The sequence below is a fragment of the Juglans microcarpa x Juglans regia genome, chromosome 8S, assembly GCF_004785595.1.
Source record: "Juglans microcarpa x Juglans regia isolate MS1-56 chromosome 8S, Jm3101_v1.0, whole genome shotgun sequence".
Taxonomy (NCBI): Eukaryota; Viridiplantae; Streptophyta; class Magnoliopsida; order Fagales; family Juglandaceae; genus Juglans; species Juglans microcarpa x Juglans regia.
In genome coordinates, this window is record NC_054609.1 from 12,095,608 (window position 1) to 12,115,634 (window position 20,027).

The 20,027-nt window shown below is 36.8% G+C and overlaps 1 protein-coding gene across 1 annotated transcript; it reads right to left on the reverse strand.

Annotated features, from left to right (window-relative positions):
• Positions 1 to 1,453: 1,453 nt before the first annotated feature.
• LOC121244670 (kunitz trypsin inhibitor 5) lies at positions 1,454 to 2,267 on the reverse strand. Its single transcript, XM_041142841.1, has one exon. The coding sequence runs from the start codon at positions 2,247 to 2,249 to the stop codon at positions 1,614 to 1,616; it is 636 nt and encodes a 211-aa protein (XP_040998775.1). The 5' UTR covers positions 2,250 to 2,267; the 3' UTR covers positions 1,454 to 1,613.
• Positions 2,268 to 20,027: the final 17,760 nt, after the last annotated feature.

Consider the following 20,027-nt stretch of genomic DNA (forward strand, 5'->3'; position numbering starts at 1 on the left):
CTCTTATCAATTTTTCGTTCCTTATTCCCTCCTTCAGATTTTTTTTTTCTTCTCTCCACTCTCATTTTGTCTTTACCCAACCATCGATACGGAGCCCTCTTCCTTCTCAATTTTCTCTAGTTTCAGACGCGCACACTCTCTCTCTCTCTGTTTTCGTTCATGTCACTCATTCTCCCCTTCAGATTTCTTTTTGTTCTCCCCACTCTCTCATTTTCTCTTTCCCCCAGCCATTCTGAGAAAATGATGTCTCAGACACAAGCTTGTTCTGAGTCACCCTCAGCCACTCAAAGTGACTTGGACAAAACTTCTTGTACAGAAGGGGTGGAAAACGGAATCAACAATCAGTTACTTGGAACCTCTGATTCGTTTACAGAAGATTCAATACTTGATAAATATGTCCCAAAATGCAAATCTTGGAGGCCTTGTTTTAAAGCTGAAGTGCAGGATTGGACTGGTGTGACTTCTGAAAGTGACCTTAAGTGGTTGGGCACCCGAGTTTGGCCATTAGAAAAAGTGGATCAGAGATATACCATTGAAAGGGATCCAATTGGTAAGGGAAGGCAAGATTCGTGCAGCTGCAAATAGTTTCTAGCATCATTGAAGATGATGTGTATACATTCAAGAGAAAAAGATTGAGAGACCAACATAAGGGCGAGGCTTACTGAATCAGGGGCAAAGGAATTAAAGAGGCGATCTGGGTTTTTTTTCCTTTATGCCTCGCATGTAGGGATCGCAGGAAAGGTAAAGGTTCTTCACCAGAACTGCGTTCGAACCATCTGGGACCTTCAATCGTATGGTATTAGTACTAAAGTACATGTCCGATTCTTTAGGATTGCCATCTATGTAGTCTCTAGCCGTTTGTTCTTCACTTCTTCACCAGAGGAAGATAGAGATGAAGGTGGCGCAATGTAGTTACAGAGGATTTGACCAGAGACCGAGAGAGAGAGAGAGGAAGAAAGGGATAAAATGGAACCCCAGTTTGTCAGCCGGTTACGCAAAGGTTGTATATGCCGGTTGTACGTAGCATTTCTGCTCTATAAAACAGTCGGATCCAAACCTTTTTTAAATCCTAAAAATTAAAAATGATTACATTTCTATCTCATCTCAAGAATGTCCCACGCTAAGGGTATAAAAAAATGAATGAACAAAAAAAAAAAAAAAAAAATTTGCCACCCGTCTCGTGCACTGTTCTGTAATGGTGGGTGTAGCACTGCTATTAAATTAAATAATTTACTGGTTAGTTCCACTCTGTAATGGAGTCAAGGTCAATCCAATGAAGATGATTCCGGGTCAATATAGCAACTAAATTCAACATTGCTGGTCAAATCCAGAGCAAAAAAATTGAAAGACTATGCTCTCTTTGTAGAAGTAGATTAGTAGGATCAAGAACATAAAAATAACAACCAGAACTTCTAATGGAATAAGAACCCATCAATAATTAAATTTGTAAATATCGTCGACTATACTTGAACTACAAGAAACTCTCAATTTTACCGAACTTCTTCGGCAATTCTCTTTTATTTCTCAATATATTTTAGTTGACAGTCTTCAAGCATGTTCACTTACCTAACCGGTTATCGATACATTTCATATTTGTGTATTAATCAAAGTATTTAGCTAGCTTTCTTGAACATAACCTTGAACGGCACATCACTCAGAGCCAGATTCCTTTTCCCGTCCACGATATAAATCCCAATATCTCTGCACAAAACCTTGCAGAAACTGCACACCGTAGGACAGAAAACAATCTTGTAATCATCATCGTATTTCTCGATCTTAAACCAGTTGCTGGTCGTTCCACGACCCGGGTTGCCTTCAACCCCACCACTCGTGACAAACCACTGTTTTGTCAATTCATCGTAGCTGTCAAGCTTCCATACAGGCGACTGAACACAAATGGTGGCAGCAGAGAACTTGATGTTCAGGTCTGTGGAGACGCGTACGCCTTTCCTGGGTTCCACAGGGATAAACTTCAAGGGGAGACCGTGGAATACCTCTTGCTGTTCTTGGACAACATCGAGAGGGCAGGTCTTGTTCCTGGAGCTGGAAAGGGTGAGTCCTCCGCCTCTCCCGCGGAAAACTGGCAATATATGATAATCAACGCCTACTATGAGCTTATTTCCGGATATGTCGAGCACTGGAGCTGGCACAGCGTCGGCAGCACCAGGAAATGGTTTTGTTGCGAGAGCGAAGAGAAATACGAGTAGTAGCATGCGCGCGCGCAGCTGCAGCAATGCAGTCTGTACCATTGCGTCTGGTCTTTTGTTTCACTCTATTTTTTTTTTATTGTATAAATGGGCGTAGATAAACAAGTATTTATAGAGATGATGTGGTTCTAATTCAAGTACACCTTGGAAGGACTTGGAAGAATTTTATTATTTTGATTTGATTTCATAAATAATTATAATTATAAAAAAGAGATTTGCTTTTTATTATGATAAAGATGTTTATCTTATTTGATATGTATATAATTATCCTATAAATAGAGATCAATATTTTATATTTAATAACAATTAAAAATAAGAAAAATATAGCCATCAAAATCTATCTTCCTTTTTTTTCTTTTTTTCATTCCCCGTCTCTTTTTTTATTATGTTATATATATATATTTTTTTTTATCATGAATTAGAGTTGGGTGCGGGGCACGTTGTAAGAGCATTATTACGCTGTCGACCAACGCCCCATGCCTCATCCACTTGAACGGGTTTGACTGACACATCCCAAAGAGCATTATTTATGGGACACAACATTTTTTATAACAATTTATATAATTATATTTTAAATAAAAAATATTTTTATAAAACATCTTGTAAAAATGATATCATCCTATAAAAATACCCTACTATGTCATTACTCTATTTATAGACATGTTCTCATCCTCTTTTAAAAGTCGTCAAACCCACCTCATGTTTGGCCTCATTTAAAGAGTTTAGAAATATGGTAACTTGAGTCAACGTTTTCGGCCTTCAAATCACATCTGATGTGCATGCATTAAAGCGGATGAGAACATGACATGACAACCTTCGTTCACAAGGGAAAAGTTACGCAACGGTTGAGGAAGGAGCTATGCATGATACGCAATGCAAGAAGCTTTACTTTTCAATTAGTAAGATTGTTAAGCGAAAAATTAACTGATTGACATATTATTATGAAAATTTATGTAAAATTGTATTGTAATAAGTGTATAGTATGTCAAAGTGAAAAAGGGAGGGTCAACTCAAGCCAGAAAGCTCGTTCGACATGGCTCGACATTTCGCACTAGCGAACTTTAAGTTAGAGAGTTTGCTTGACATGGTTCAACATTTCGCTAGAGCTACATTCAAGTCAGAGAGTTCGCTTGACTCCGCTCGACACTTCGCTCGAGCGAACTTCAAATTAGAGAGTTCGCTCGACATGGTTCAACACTTTACTCGAGCTACATTCAAGTCAGAGAATTTGCTTGACATCGGCTCGACTCTTCGTTCCAGCGATTTCAAGTTCGCTTGACACTTTGCTTGAGCCAATGTTCTGGAAACCTAATTCTCTTAAGTTTGAGCGTCTCTTTCCTTGTTTGTATAAAAGGAAACCTTTTGGTCTTTCCTTTGTGTGGAAAATAAGAGCTAAAACAAAGCCCCCTTTTCAAGAGCACTTGAGAGAGTTTTCTCTCCACATTCAAAGTTGAATATCCCTTGAAAATTATACCTCTACCATATCACACTCAAGATAAAACACCGTTGAGTCCATTGGAGTGGACGTGTTCATTGGCCGGAAGGTTTTCAGAGCTACTGTCGCTACAGAGATCGAGAGGTTCTCGTGGGATGCTATAGAAATGTCGAAGTTCCGACACTACATGTGTGTAGAGATCGAGTGGGTCACTCGTGGTGTTGCAAGCCAAGCTTAGGAACTACAAAGGTTTTGTGAGTGTCTCTATATTGGTTGTAACAAACTTTTTCTATAGTGGATTTTAGGTGGTGTCTTACATCCAGAGTGGTTTTAGAATTTGAAGACGTTCTTCAAATGAGTTTCCACTTCGTGACCAAATCTCCGTGCTGATTATTTGTATGATTTGTTTCATCTTTTAATTGCTTATTTGTCAATATATTTTATTAGACGAGAAATATCGAACTGCACCTATTCACCCTTTATTGATGTTGTATTGGATAGAACCACTGTTTTTTCAAAGATATTAAGCAATATCTTTGGTCTAGATTGGAAACTCATCTCAATTCATCTCATCTCATTATTACAACCTTCACAAATTCTGATACAAAATATAATAAACAATTCAACTTTTTCAAATCCAAAAAGAATAATAATATTAAAAATTAATATTCTAACAATATTTTATTCAACTCATCTAAAACCATCTCAACTCATTTCTAAATCCAAATGGGACCTTAAATGTTAAATTAGTAAAAATTCATCGTTTCCAACCATATTCTCTTCCTCGTATTTAAATTCTTCCAATTGAATAAGTACTTGATACTTTTGTGGTTGGTGTAGATTTCACAAGTTGTGCTATACAAGTAGTGCCTCCAAATCTTCAAGGCAAAAACTATAGCAGCTAGTTCTACTGGAATCACCTTTCAGTCTTGATACTATAACAACCCATCATCCCTGAGGGTAAAACCTTCTGGCTCTTCCTTCCTTTCAACCTTCTGCCTGAATCCTAACCATTTGGAATCTTCCATCTACCGCTTCTCCACTCCCTCCCATTCTATAGGTACAATTTCTTGTACTACAATGAGAGATTCATCAGGTTGGAGATCCTTAATTAATAAACTCTTCATACTGCACAGGAGTGAGTCCATCTTTGGGGTGGAATATGAAGGATCATCCTTTTGCGTTTTAAGACTTAGTGCGTATGCTACGACGTTAGTTTTCCCAAGGTGATACTTGATTTCACACTGGTAATTTTGTAATTTGCAAGTATATGTGTTGTAAGAGAAATTTAAGCAAATTTAAATCTTGGATGTAAGGTAGCTTCTTTACCTTTGAAATATCTTGGATTACCTTTGGGTGCTCCTCACAAATCACTTTCTATATGGGATAGAGTTATTGAGAAAATTGGGAGCCGACTAGCTAGTTGGAAAAAACTCTATTTGTGAAAAGGGGGAAGAGTTACATTGATTAAGAGTACTTTTCTAATCTCCCTACATATTTCCTCTCTTTTTCCTTTACCTGTGGGGGCTGCAAAAATAAAAAAATAAAAAATAATAGAGAGGAATACTTTTTGAAATTTCTTGTGGGATGGTAATGGGGTGGAAAGAAAATTTAATTTGGTAAGTTGGAACAAGGTTTGTCATCCGGTGGAGGTTTGGGTGTGAGAAATTTAAAGCTTTTCAGTAAAGCTCTACTTGGAAAATGGCTTTGGAGGTACCATTTTGATAGTAATATTATGGAGACAAATTGTGGATATTAAATATGGGAGGGTGTGGGGGAGCTGGTGCACAAATGAAGTTAAAGGGGTGTATGGGGTGGGCTTGTGGAAGTAAATTGAAAATGTTTTTTATTTTTTTATAAGTAATTGAAAATGTTTCTGATAATTCAATGCAAAATGTGTTATTTCTGATAGATTTTGAGATGAAAACGAAATTGAGTTATTCTAATTTTAACTCAGTACGTAGAACATTCCGTTTACATTATTTAAATATTAAGATTTGATTTGTAAAATTCAAATTTTAAAATTTAATTTTCAAATCAAGTTATGTCATGCAAACAATTTGTTAAGTGTGCTTTACACACACTTGCTTAATAATAGAATTTTTCTTTGGAGTTTAATCTGGAAATCAAGGATAAAATTTTGAGGGAATCACATTAGAATCCATACACGGCTCATCCAGAAAGTACAAGGATGTATCAAGATTTGAAACAACACTTCTGGTAGGAAAGTATGAAGAAGGACGTGGCGGATTTTGTAAATAAATGTTCTATCTGTAGAGTAGTCAAGGCAGAGAGTAGTAGAGACTCGTTGGTGAGTTGCATCCAGTTCTAATCCCATAATGGAAATGAGAGGACGTCTCAATGGACTTTGTGGCTGGACTAACGAGGATCTCTGATTGAGCTGAATTATTACATATTTTATACATCTAGAACCAATATATTTCAATTATTTTATTACATTATTATTGGTTTTAGATGGAAAAATGGTTAAGAGACATAAATCTAAGTTGTGATTTAAATTGGTTGATAGAATGATTTATGTTTAATTTTATAAGTTGTGATTTAATTAGGCAATCTTTCTTCACATATACAATACATCTTTAATATTTTATTCTTCCTTTTAATTTTTCTGGTTTCTACTTTTTATAATAGGTCAAGACATGCACTGATACAAGAAAGGAGAAAAAGAACCGAAAGAATTCACACGGAAGGAAAATAAACACGCACCGACTCACACGCGGAAAGAAAAAAAAACTCACGCTGGGAGGCCAATAAAACTCGGAGAACCAGAAAAGAAATGGGCAAGAAGAAATAAAAAGAAAAGACACGAAGAACAAAAAAAAAAAAAAGGGCAGCTTTTCATTTTTGGATGGACGCGAAACGCAACAGGCCAAATGTGATAGAGTTACTATCCTCCTATTATTTATTTATTATTTTTTTTTGTATTTAGTTTTTTTAATCTTTAATTTTACTTAATAGTTAAGAAAGTGATTATTAGTAAAATTATATATTTTCTTAATTTTTTTTAATGATTAATGATGTTAAAGAAATACTTAAAAGAAAATGATAAAAATATAAAAAAACTTCAAATACACTATAAGTAGTAAATGGGTAGTAAGATGGTAGTAATCCTATCACTACCCAACGCAAAAAGCAAGCAGACAAAAAGTTTTCTTTTGGTTTTTGAGGCAGCAACGCACGCAGAGTCCCAGCGCCGCTTGCTTGAAGAGCCCCTTGAGGGGTTCAAATTGCCGCTACCCCAACCTTCCTCCACTGCTTGCCGCCTCCATCTCACCCATCTAGGTTGCTCTCTAAATTCCCTAACTTTTATTTATTTTTAGCTTGATGTTCATGGTGCATTTTTAATATCTTTGGCTTAGAACCATTCGGTTTGTTTAACTTGGTGTTAATTGTTTTTCTTGCTCCTTTAAATTTCCATTAGATAGGTATTACAATGGTTAGGGATTGATTTTGAGAACTTTGTGATTTGAATACAAGGATGAACCCTATAATCTTGATGTTGGGACTTTTTAATTTCCAGTCCGTATTGCATCCATTGTTTTCTAATCTAGCTTAGTTTTGTTAGTCTTTTAGTTACATTAGACATTAGATTGATAGGGTGAATTAGGACTTGATTAATTTCAGTTTTGCTAATTAATTCTCTATTAATTAAGATTGTTTAACTTAGTCAGTTTCTTGATTTTTAACTTCAATTTGTTAGATTTAATTGTTAGTTTTGAGTTTTGAAATTAGTTTGGCAATTTTTGTTGGTTAGTAGGGAGGTAACTTAGATTTAGGCATCGTTTGTTTTTTGAGATGAAAATTGAAAGTTGAATAAAATATTGATAGAATATATTTTTTTAATATTATTTTTATTTTGGGATTTGAAAAAGTTGAATTGAGATTTGAAAAAATTGAATTGTTTATTATATTTTCCATGGAAATTTGATAAAGTTATAATAATTAGATGAGTTGAGATGAACTGTGAAAACAAACGAGACCTTAATTTTCTATTTTGCCTCATTAGTTGGTTAATGATTGATTAGTCAGCTTGCTTTATAATTTGGTGTTTAACTAGTTTCGGAGTTAATGTTTAATGTGCTGTTAATTAAATTAGTCTTTTAATTTACTTCTTGGTTAATTAATTTCAGTGAGCTTAGTTTAGTTATTAGTTTACTGCTTTGCATCATGGTCTTTTACTTTTCGTTGCAACACTAAAAAATTTAGAAATATGAATCTAGTCCACAACTAGTGCCATTTTCATTTCTTTTGCACTCTTCAATTCATTGCTCATATCACCACTTTTATTTTCTCTTTATTAATATTTTCACTATTTTACACGAGTTTGATTTTAAACAACTTTTCTCGAGGAGACGATTTACAAATTTTATTCCTAATTATTATGCGACACTTTCCTGCACTTGGAATAACCTTTGTGTGGCTCATTTTTTAGTGAGTCAAGTTTTTGGCGCCGTTGCCCGGAGTAGTTGCTTAACGTAGATTTAAATTCGTTATTTTTATTTTTATTTTTTTTATCTCAATTGTTTCTCCCACTATCTTTATCTCTAATTACACATTTCACTTGTCACCTACTACCTAGTCACTTGAACCTTACTTTTACAATTTGGACTAATGTTTCATGTCTTGGGTAGGAGACAGTTCCAATAGGTTGCTTAGAATTACATCAAGCACTGAGAGTAGTATGCACAGCTCAGAGATAGATACCTCTTCTATCTCTTCTACATGTGAGGACATTGAAATTGAACAAACCATGGCTGCACCTGCACCACGCACTCTTAGGGATTATTTGTAGCCCACTCGCACCACTACACCTTCATGCATTGTTTTACTTGATGATACACCTAATTTTTCTATTAAGCATGGCATGATGTCAGTGATACCTTAGTTCCTTGGGATGGATTCTGAGTGTCCTTACCAATAGAGCCATTGAGCCATTACTAATGAATTTATTAGACTTTGTTTGTTTCCTTTCTCTTTAAATGATAAAGCGAAAATTTGGTTTAATTATTTTAGGTCTAATTCCATCTCTAGTTGGTCCGATATGCAGCGTGAATTCTTACAGAAACTAGTTCAATCAGAGACCTGATGAGATTTTTCTGGTCAGTTGGGCAAGGTTTAAGGATTTGGTAAATATCTATCTGCATCACGGTTTCGAATCATGGAGGCTGGTGAACTATTTTTACACTGGTTTCACTCAGAATGCAAGTAGTTTATTCAGATTATGTGCAACGAGGAATTCTTTAGCAAGGAACTTCAGGAAGCATTACCATTTTTTGACTATCTTGTCAAGAGCGCACATCAATGGAAAACTCGGACTGATCGAGTCACTAAGGGTAATTACTTGTGGGGGCAAATATGAGCTTAAAGAGGACACTAATGTTCAATCCCGAATAGCTGCACAGACTAGAAGATTGGAGGTTATGGACATGGAAAAAGTGAAGGCCGTGAAAGCAGTAAAAGGCATGTTCTTTATGCTCTGATTCGATGCACAAGACTCAGAACTACCCAATTATGCCAGTATTTTAGGAGAATGGATCTGAGCAGATGCAATCAGTGAACTGGGTTAACAAAGCACAAAGTCAGCCTTTCTCCAACACATATAATTTGGGGTGGAGGAATCACTCGAATTTCTCATGGAGGAATGATCAGTTTGGCCGGTCTCCGCCACCTTTTTAGCAGTCATTTCATCAGGCTGCTCCTCAGCACCAGTATCAGCCATATCAGACTTCTTAGAGCTATCCTTTGGTAGCATCTCTAAGATTTCAATCTAATGTAGCTGCATAGAGTTCTCGACCTCAACCATCTGCTCCACCAAAGAAGTCTCTTGACGACAACATGGCACAAATGGCCAATACACTTCAACATTCCATGCAGATTCAGGCCACCACAAATAATCATCACACTCAGGTCATAAATGAATTGCAGGGTACCATTAATAAGATGAGCACGACATTGAGCACTCTAAAGAGAAAGAAATTTCTAACACAGCCTCAACCTAATCCTCAAGTATACTGGCAACGACCATAATAAGTGAATAATGTCTTAAGGGAGGTTATAGATTGTTGTTCTTACTTTGAGAAGTGGAAATGAAGTTTCCCAACCTGAAATGACCATGGACAGACAGGTAGTTGCTCCTACACCTAAAGATGTAATAGAGACTGATAAAGCTGAAAAAGAACAATAGGAGGTGAGACCAGAGCCAAAGAAACCTATGAGTGCAGCGGCCAAATCTAGTGGGGTATCAACTTGCAGCACCATACCCTCAGAGATTGTTGTCAGCTACCAAAAGTATGTAGCAAAGAGAGATTTTGGAGGTGCTCAAGCAAGTAAAAATTAATATTCCGCTGTTGGAGGCCATTCAACAAATTCTCTCCTATGCCAAGTTTTTGAAAGAATTGTGTACAGTGAAAAGACAACTGAATGTGATGAAGAAGGTCTTTTAACGGAACAAGTCAGTGCGATCATTCAGTGTGAGACTTCTGGCCATCAAGAAATTTAGAGACTTTGTGCTGAGGAGCAACTTGATGATGTGACTGCTGAGAAGGTGGAGGAGACCGGCCAGGCTAATCATTCCTCCATTAGAAATTCGGGTGATTCCTCCACCCTAGATTATATGTGTTGGAGAAAGGCTGATTTTGTGCTCTATTAACCCAGTTCGCTGATTGCTTCTACTCAGATCCATTATCCTGAAATACTGGCATAATTGAGCAGTCTTGAGTCTTGTGGTTTGAATCAGTGCATAAAGAACATGCCTCTACTGCTTTCATGGCCTTCACTTTTTTCACATCCATAACCTCTAATCTTTTAGTTAGTGCAGCTATTCGGGTTTGAACATCAGTGTCCTCCTTAAGCTCATATTTGCCCCCACTAGTAATATCCCTCAATGGCTACGCTGTCAACAAAACTCGATCAGTTTGAGCTTTCCATTGATGTTCGCACTCGGCAAGATAGTCAAAAAATGGTAATGCATCAGCAAGTTCCTTGCTAAAGAATTCACCATTACACATATTCTGAACAAACTGTTTGCATTCTGGAGTGAAACTAGTGTAAAAATAATTCATCAACCTCCAAGATTAGAAACCATGGTGCGGACAAATGTTTGCCAAGTCCTTAAACCTTGCCCAACTGGTTTGAAGAGTCTTATCAGGTCTTTGATTGAACTGGTTGATTTGCTTTTGTAAAAACTGAGCTCTCTTAAAAGGAAAAAATTTCTAGAAGAATTCACGCTACATCTCAGACCAACTAGAGATGGAATTAGGCCTCAAAGAATTAAACAAAAATTTTGCTTTATCCTTTAAAGAGAAAAAAAAAAACCGAAATCTAATAAATTTATTAGTAATGGCACTATTGATAAAAGTAGTGCAACCCAATCAAAGTCCGTTAGATGTTGGTAAGGACTCTCAGAATCCATCCCGTGGAACTGAGGTATCACTAACATCATGCCATGCTTAGTAGAAAAATTAGGTGCATCATTAGGTAAAACAATGCATGAAGGTGTAGTGGTACGAGTGGGATGCAAATAATCCCTAAGAGTGTGTGGTGCAGGTGTAGCCATGGTTTGTTCAGTTTCAGTGTCTTCGCCAGTAGAAGAGACAGAAAAGGTATCTATCTTTAAGTTGTGTATACTACTCTCAATGCTTGATGTAACTCTAAGAAACCTATTTGAACTGTCTCTCACTCAAGACATGAAACATCATTCCAAATTGTAAAAGTAAGGTTCAAGTGACTGAGTAGTAGGTGACAAGTGAAATGTGTAATCTGAGATAAAGATAGTGAGAGAAACAATTGAGATAAAAAAATAAAGATACAAATAAAAATAACGAGTTTAAATTTACTTAAGCAACTATTCCCCGGCAACGGCGCCAAAAACTTGATTAACTGAAAAATGAGCAATAGAAAGGATGTCCCAAGTATAGGAGGGTGTCGGGTAATAATTAGGAATAAAATTCCTAGGTCGTCTCCTTGGGAAAAGTTGCTTAAAATCAAACTTGTGTAAAATGGTAAAAATATTAACAAAAAAAATAAAAGTGGTGATATGTGCAATGAATGGAAGAGTGCAACAGAAATGAAAATAGCACTAGTTGTGGACTAAATCCACATTTCTAGATTTTTGAGTGTTGCAAAGAAAAGTAAAAGACCAAGATGAAAAGCAGTGAAGTAATAACTAAACTATACTAAACTCACTGAAATTAATTAACCAAGAAGCAAATTAATAGACTAATTTAATTAACAACACATTAAAAATAAACTCTGGAACTAGTTATACACCAAATTATAAATCAAGCTAACTAATCAAACATTAACCAACTAATGAGGCAAAATAGAAAATTAAATCTAAGTTACCTCCCTACTAACCAACAAAAATTGCCAAACTAATTGCAAGACTTAAAACTAACAATTAAATCTAGCAAATTGAAGTTAAACAATCAAGAAACCGACTAAGCTAAACAATCTTAATTAACAAAAAATTAATTATCAAAATCGAATCTAATTAAGCCCTAATTAACCCTTAATCAATCTAATGTCTAATGTAACTAAGAGATTAACAAAACTAAGCCAAGAATTAAGCTAGATTAGAAAATAATTGTTGTAATACGAGCTGGAAATTAAAAAGTCTCAAAATCAAGTTTCTAGGGTTCATCTTTGTACTCAAATCACAAAGTTCTCAAAATCAATTCATAACCATTGTAATACCTATCTAATGGAAGTTTAAAGGAGCAAGATAAATAACTAAAATCAAGTTAAACAAGCAGAAAATAAAATGGTTCTAAGCCAAAGATCTAAAAAATACACCATGAACTTCAAGCTAAAATTAAATAAAAAGTTAGGGAATGGAGAGAGCAAGCGAGATGGCTAGAGATGGAGGCAGCAAGCAATGGAGGAGGGCTGGGGCAGCAACAATTTGGACCCGTCGAGGAGCTCTTCAAACTGGCAACACTTGGACTCTGCATGCGTTGTTGTGTCAAAACCAAAAGAAAACTTTTTGTCCTTAAAGGTTCTTGATCTTTCCCTGCCACTCTACCTAGAAAATAGAATGCAACTAACAAGAAATCACAAAGCTATCGAACCAGAGTATTCCACATGAACAAGATTTCATTATAGACCTTGTAGAGAATTTTCAAGGATTTCTCAACCTCCAAGAAACTCCAAGAATGATCTACACAGAATAAATCTTCAAGGATCACCACCTTTGCTTAAAAACATGCAGAGATGAACCCAAGAGCATCATAACACATCGTTTCAATACAAAACAGTAACTACCACAACCAAAATGCATGGCTCATACAATTTATAACAAAACTCACCGTTTCATTGAAGCCCCTCAGAATGAAAGAATCTACAAAACGCTCACTCTCTTTTCCCTACAAAGCTCACTGTTTTACTAACCCTCTTCATTACTGTTGTTCTGTTACTTCTTTCCTTTAACAGCAACCCAACAACCACCTTTAACAGCTACCTAGCAACCACCCATCTTCTTCAAGGCCTTGCCCCAAAGCACCTGTGACAATCTCCACCACTTCAAGTCCTTGCATACCCACCAAATGAGGATACAAAGCTCTCAGCTTCCGTAGTAGCTCACAAGAACTATCTTCAATAGAGCACCCACCTACTTTAATCAGCACTTCAGTGGAGGCATGATTACCCACCTTCCTCATTCTTCGATCAAGATTTTTTTAGGCTAAAGCTGCACATTTCCTTCACTATCTATTGGAGGTAAGGTAGGCAATGGTGAAATCTCATCACCAAGCTTCTTCTTTAAGAAGGAAACATGAAAAATAGGATGAATTTTGGATGAGGAAGGTAAATTCAACTTATAAGCAACTGTGCCTATCCTTTCAATAACCTGAAAAGGTCCAAAATATCTAGGGGCCAATTTCATATTATGTCGCATGGCTATAGATTTTTTCCTATAAGGCTGTAGCTTAAGAAAAACCCAATCTCCTACTTCAAAAACTCTTTCAGATATCCTCCTATCAACATACATCTTCATTCTACTCTGGGCCTTCTTCAGGTTGTCTTTCAAAAGTGACAAGACTTCATCTCTGGATCTTAACTATTGATCTGCTGCTGCATTGGCGGGGGTTCCTAGAACATATGTCAAAAGCCTGGGAGGTTGAATCCCATACAATGCTTGAAATGGTGACATACTTGTTGATGAGTGGACAGTAGTGTTATAATACCACTATGCCATTGGCAACCAACTACTCCAATTCCTTGGTTTAGATCCGATGAAAGATCTCCAAGTATCCCTCCACACATTTATTCAAGTCTTTTGCTTGACCATTAGACTGATGGTGATAAGCTGAGATAAAAGCTAAGTGGTACCTTGCACCTTGAATAATTCCCTCCAAAATAGATTGGTAAACACTACATCTCGATCAGATACAATTGTCTTAGGTAACCCATGGAGTTTGAAAACTTCAGCAAAGAAAACCTCAGCTACATTGCTGGCTATGAAAGGATGAGCCATTGGAAAAAAAATGACCAAACTTAGTTAGTCTGTCTACCAAAGTAAGAATCACTGTCATGCCCCCTGAGCTCGGAAGACCATCAATAAAATCCATGGCTATGTGAAGCCAAGGAGTTTAAGGAACGGGCAAAGGTTGAAGTAACCCTGCTGGCACTGCAAATTCATGCTTATTTCTCTAGAAAATTTGACATTCTCTCACCAAATTCTTGATATCTCTTCTCATACCATGCCAATAAAAACCAAGCCTAGCCTTCTATAAAGTCTTGCGATATACAACATGGCCTATTTCTTGGCTATGATGGATGTGCTTTAATACTTTCTGTTGAAATGATGATAAAGGAACGATCACCAATTTTCCCTTTCTAAAGAGAAGACCCTGCTGGAGAGATAGTCTTTAGGAGCTTGCTTCCCTTGCTGTAATGCAACAACAATATTACTGATGTCCTCAAAAGAAACATAATTCTGCTTCAATTCTTCCAACCACAAAGGTGTAGGAAATGATATGAGGACCAATGTAGTTGAATCATCTTCCATCTTCCTTGAAAGTGCATAAGCTACCTTATTATCTCTACCCCTCCTATACTTAACTCGAAAATCATATTCCTTTAGCTTGGAAATCCACTTCTACTGAGCTTTAGTAGCAACTTTCTGTTTTAACAAATACTTCAATGTCTGCTAGTCAGTTTTGATCTTAAAAGTCTAACCCAATAGGTATGGTCTCCACTTCCCAACTGCACAAACCAGTGCTGAAAATTCCTTCTCATATGTTGACAAAGGCAATGTCTTTCCTTTAAGAGCCTTACTAAAGAAGGCTATAGGTTGACCTTCTTGCATCGATACAACCCCTAGCTCCACTCATGATGCATCACACTCTATTGTGAATTCCTTAGAAAAATCTGGTTTCCTCAATACAGGAGGCTGAACCACAACAACTTTTAAATGTTTAGAGGCTTCATCAACTTCACTAGACCACAAAAAAGACTACTTCTTCAACAACAAAGTTAATGGGGCAACTATAGAGCCATAGTTTTTTATGAACTTACGATAGTAACTAGTAAGGCCTAAAATCCCTTAGGGCCTTTACTATTTTAGGCACAGGCCAAACAAGCATGGATGCAATCTTTGTTGGATCTGCCCTTACTCCACACCAGAGATAATATGGCTCAAATAATCCACCTTAGTCACCCAAATCTGCATTTGGATCTTTTTGCAAACAATGTATGTTGCTGTAAAACAGTTAAAACTATCCTCAAATGTGTAAGATGCTCAACAAAATCTTGACTATAAACCAGGATATCATCAAAGAAAACTAATACAAATTTTCTGACATAAGGCTTGAAGACATGATTCATCAACCTTGGAAAGTGGCAGGTACATTGGTAAGCCCAAATGGCATAACCAAGGCATGAGAGAAATACACTATCAGATTAACTTGGTGGGAAGATTTAGTTTACCCAATAGAGTAGCATATTGCCTCAGCCCCAAGGAGTCAGAAGAATTGCAGCACCAAGTGTTGGAATTGTTGGAGAAGGGCTACGTTCGTGAGAGTATGAGCCCGCGTGTAGTTCCCCGCTTGGAACCCAAGAAAGATGGGTCATGGCGTATGTGTGTGGATAGTCGAGCCATTAACAGAATCACCATGAAGTATAGATTCCCAATCCCTCGCCTGGATGACATGCTAGATCAATTGTCAGGTTCTGAGGTCATTTCAAAAATTGATCTTAAAAGCGGGTATCACCAGATCCAAATATGCCCTGGCGACTAGTGGAAGATAGCGTTTAAGATGTAACATGGTCTCTATGAGTGGTTGGTCATGCCCTTTGGACTATACAATGCACCCAGTACATTTATGAGATTTATGCATCAGGTATTGCGGCTATTTTTGGGAAAGTTTTTGGTTGTCTACTTTGATGATATCCTTATCTACAGTCTAACATGTGAGACACATGCAAAGCACCTCTGAGTTGTTTTCGAGACGTTACGAAAGGAGTGTTTGTTCGTCAACCCAAAGAAGTGCTCATTTTTTGCCACTTCTATTACATTCCTTGAATTTGTTGTCTCTACAATTGGTGCCCACATAAATCAATCCAAAGTACAAGCAATTTTTGAGTGGCCAACCCTTAAGGTCCTACATAATGTGTGGAGCTTCCATGGATTGGCCTCCTTTTGTTAGCGATTTATCCTTAATTTTAGCACTCTAATCACTCCCATCACAGAGTGCTTGAAAGGGGGCAGTCATTCTAGTGATCTGAGGAAGTAGAGACCAGTTTTTGGCTGGTCAAGCGAAAGATGATTGAAGCACCAATTGTACCACTTCCTGACCTTGAGAAGATTTTCACAGTGAATTGTGATGCTTTCGGGGTGGGTATTGGTGGCATCTTGGGTTAAGAAGGATGACCTGTTGCATTTTTCAGTGAGAACCTATCAGGATCGGAGAAAAACTACTCTACGTACGACTTGGAGTTTTACGCCATTGTATAGTCCCCGAAACACTAGCGACACTATTTGGTGCAAAAGGTGTTCATTGTAATTACTGACCATGATGCATTGAAGTACATCAACGGGTAACACAAGCTGAGCAGACGACATGCCAAGTGGGTCGCCTATCTGCAAGAGTTCACGTTCTCGCTTAGATACCAATCGGGGAGCTTGAACTAGGTTGTTCTTTGAGAGAGCGCATTATATGGGAACTACATGGCAAGGGGCACTTTGGGCAAGAAAAGACTTTGGCTTTGATTGCTGCAAATTACTACTGGCCCAAATTGACTAGTAACGTGGCACGATACAATGCGAGATATTTAGTGTGCCAAAGATCGAAGGGAACCCTCACCAATGCTGGCCTTTACACTCCGTTACATGTACCTGATGGTCCACGGCTTGAGTTCAGTATGGATTTTGCCTTGGATTTACCCAAGACCCAATACGCCATGGATTCCATCTTCATTGTGGTCGACTGATTTTCTATGATGACCCATTTTGTAGTTTGTAGAATGACCATGGACGCCACCTGGATTGCTTATCTCCCATCCTTATTTCAAGGAGATTGCTTGCCAGGATGGTGTTCCTTGGTCTATCACCTTAGATCGGAATACGAAGTTTATGAGTAATTTCTGGAAGAGTTTGTGGGAGAAATTTGGAATGAAGCTGAACTTTAGTAGTGCCTGCCGCCACTATACGAACAGGCAAATCTAGGTGGTGAATCGAAATTTGGGCATCCTCCTGAGAAGTTTGGCAGGTACTAAGCCAAAATAATGGGACCTTGCCTTATCGCAGGCAGATTTTGCTTACGATCGATCCAAGAATAGGGTAGCTTGGTTGAGTCCTTTTGAAGTTGTGTACGGTTAGAATCCACCAAGCATCCTTGATTTAGCCCCTATCCAGCAGATTGGTCGCCTAAATGTTAAGGCGAAGGAGATGGTAGAGCACCTTCATGGAGTACAAGACCAAGCCAAACAAGTAATTCAGTCGAGCAATGCAAAGTACAAAGTTCATGCCGACAATTGTTGACGCGAGGTACTTTTTGATTGTGGAGAGTATGTTTGGTTTGTGCTAACCCGTGATTGTTTTTCTGTTGGCGAGTAAATAAGTTGAAAGATAGGAAGATTGGACCTAGTGAAGTTCTCTAAAAGATCAACTATAATACATGTAGACTACGTCTTCCCATGCATATGAGGACTTTGGATGTCTTCAACGTCAAACACCTTAGCACATCCTTTGTTGACGCTGGCGTGAACTCGAGGGTGAGTTCTTTCCAACCCGGGGAGGTTGATGCACGGGGATCTGAGTCCAATGAGACTTAGCTGACAAATGCGATGTTAAAAGCACTAGACTACTTCTAGAAGGTGGACCAGTGTAAAATTGGTGGCAAGAGATAAGTATTCCTAGGATTTGGACGAGAAGTAGCAAATTTGGGCGATAAGTAGTATTCGTCAGATTTTGGCAAGGAACGACTTATTACTCGATTAGGCGAGGAATGACTTATTTCTCGGTTGGGTGAGAAGGTGTTAGCATTTCACCCATAATTTTGGATACAAGTGTTAGAATAATGCTCATGACCTTGAATTCGGAAAGCTCTCTTCAGCACGCATGTCGTGGTCACCACGCTTTGTCTGGGGGGCCATTGTCGACCCCAAAATTAATTGTTTTTCCTTCTGAATCATCACTTTTAATTAAATCTTTCATTTTTGGTCAATTTTCTTTTATGGTAATGTTTATTTTTGGTAACTATGTTATTCCGGATTATTAGGCTAGATTTTACCCATAGTTATCTTATTTTGTATCCTATAGTTTGGCCTTAATTACAATTTTGTCATTTTTCGTTAGCTATTTAAGCCCGGCTTGTGGGCTTGAGAATGATATTCGACTTATTAACTCATAAAATCCTAATCTCAAAGTTCATCTCATAGTTTCCTCTGTTTGTGATTTTTCTCAATTTCAATCTCTACCTTTCGTTGTTTAACTAGCCGTCAGAATAATCTCCTATTATGCCCTGACATTATGATAGGTAAGAGAGAGAGAGAGAGAGAGAGAGAGAGAGAGAGAGATATAGAGAAAGAGAGAGAGCTAAGATGACTTTGTGAAGACGAAGAGAAATTTAGTGAAGACGAGGGATTGGGATCAAATCAAGATGTAACTTTGTGTTTGCTATCATAGATCAATTGTTTTACAGATCACTAGAGTAAATTTAAAGATTAAAACTCAATACGTTATATTTATTTTACAATAAAAATAATTTAATAATTTGACGTATCATATCGGACTATGTTAATTTATAAATTTAATTTTATAAAATCTATTTGTCGATCTAGAACATGTCTTGCTATAAATTTTACACACTGACATTAAATTAGCGGCTTAAAAATATTAAATGCTAAATGACCCATATTAGAATTTCTCATCATTTACTTAAATGCTACTAGAATTAGTGTAAGTAAACACGACTGACCTACTAGATTGGAGGATGTGTTGATCTGTTGCCTTACAGCCACCAAACTGCCACACATGCCTCATTGTAGGCATGTTGTGCTCGCCCTCCGCTAATCTTCAAATCCGGTTGAATTTCAAAACCGTTTTCATAGAGGTTCCTTCCTTGACTAGCCAATAAGAAAGGGCTCGAGTCCAATTTATTGATCTATATTTTATTCTGTTTGTATGCACTATAAAAAAAAAAAAAAAAAAACTAATAAAAACATATATATTTTCATTAAATTTATTAAAGAAATTCAAATTTATAAAGGAATGTGAAACACATTAGAGAAGCTAGTGATCTCCTGCTTCTTACGAGGCCGCACATATCCTTTGCTATTGGCATATAAAGTGTGGCTAAAAAATTAAATAAAATATTATAAAAATATTATTTTTTAATATTATTATTTTGAGATTTAAAAATATTAAATTATTTATTATATTTTATATAAGAATTTAAAAAAATTATAATGATGAAAAAAGATTAATCCAACTCTGAATCTAAACTAGCAAACCGGGCCTACATCCTTCTCTCTCTCCTTTTTATTTTATTTTATTTTTTATTTTATTTTATTTTATTTTTTAAAACGGTTTGAATACAAAAGTATGAGAATATATATTTGACTTTGAGGGCCCATCACTGATATCAAGTATCAAGCATATTCTAGGAAACAAAATTTTCCAAAGTAGTAGTCTTCATTTGAGATTGAATATATTATCTGGAAGTTTTCCACCAAGAAAGCTCTTAGTCCCGGTTTGGTTAGTTCATACAGATCAAAACATCTCATCTAGAATTTTACCGTACAATAGTTTTGGCTATTTAAATATAATATTTTATCTCTTAAGTTTTGAAAACATTCATTTAATAAATAATAAATAAAACAGTAAAAATTGATATGAACAATACCAAACTGATGTAAACGGTACA

Coding starts and splice junctions, on each gene's coding strand:
- LOC121244670 (XM_041142841.1), bottom strand. CDS start 2,249: ATGGTACAGACTGCATTGCTGCAGCTGCGCGCGCGCATGCTACTACTC.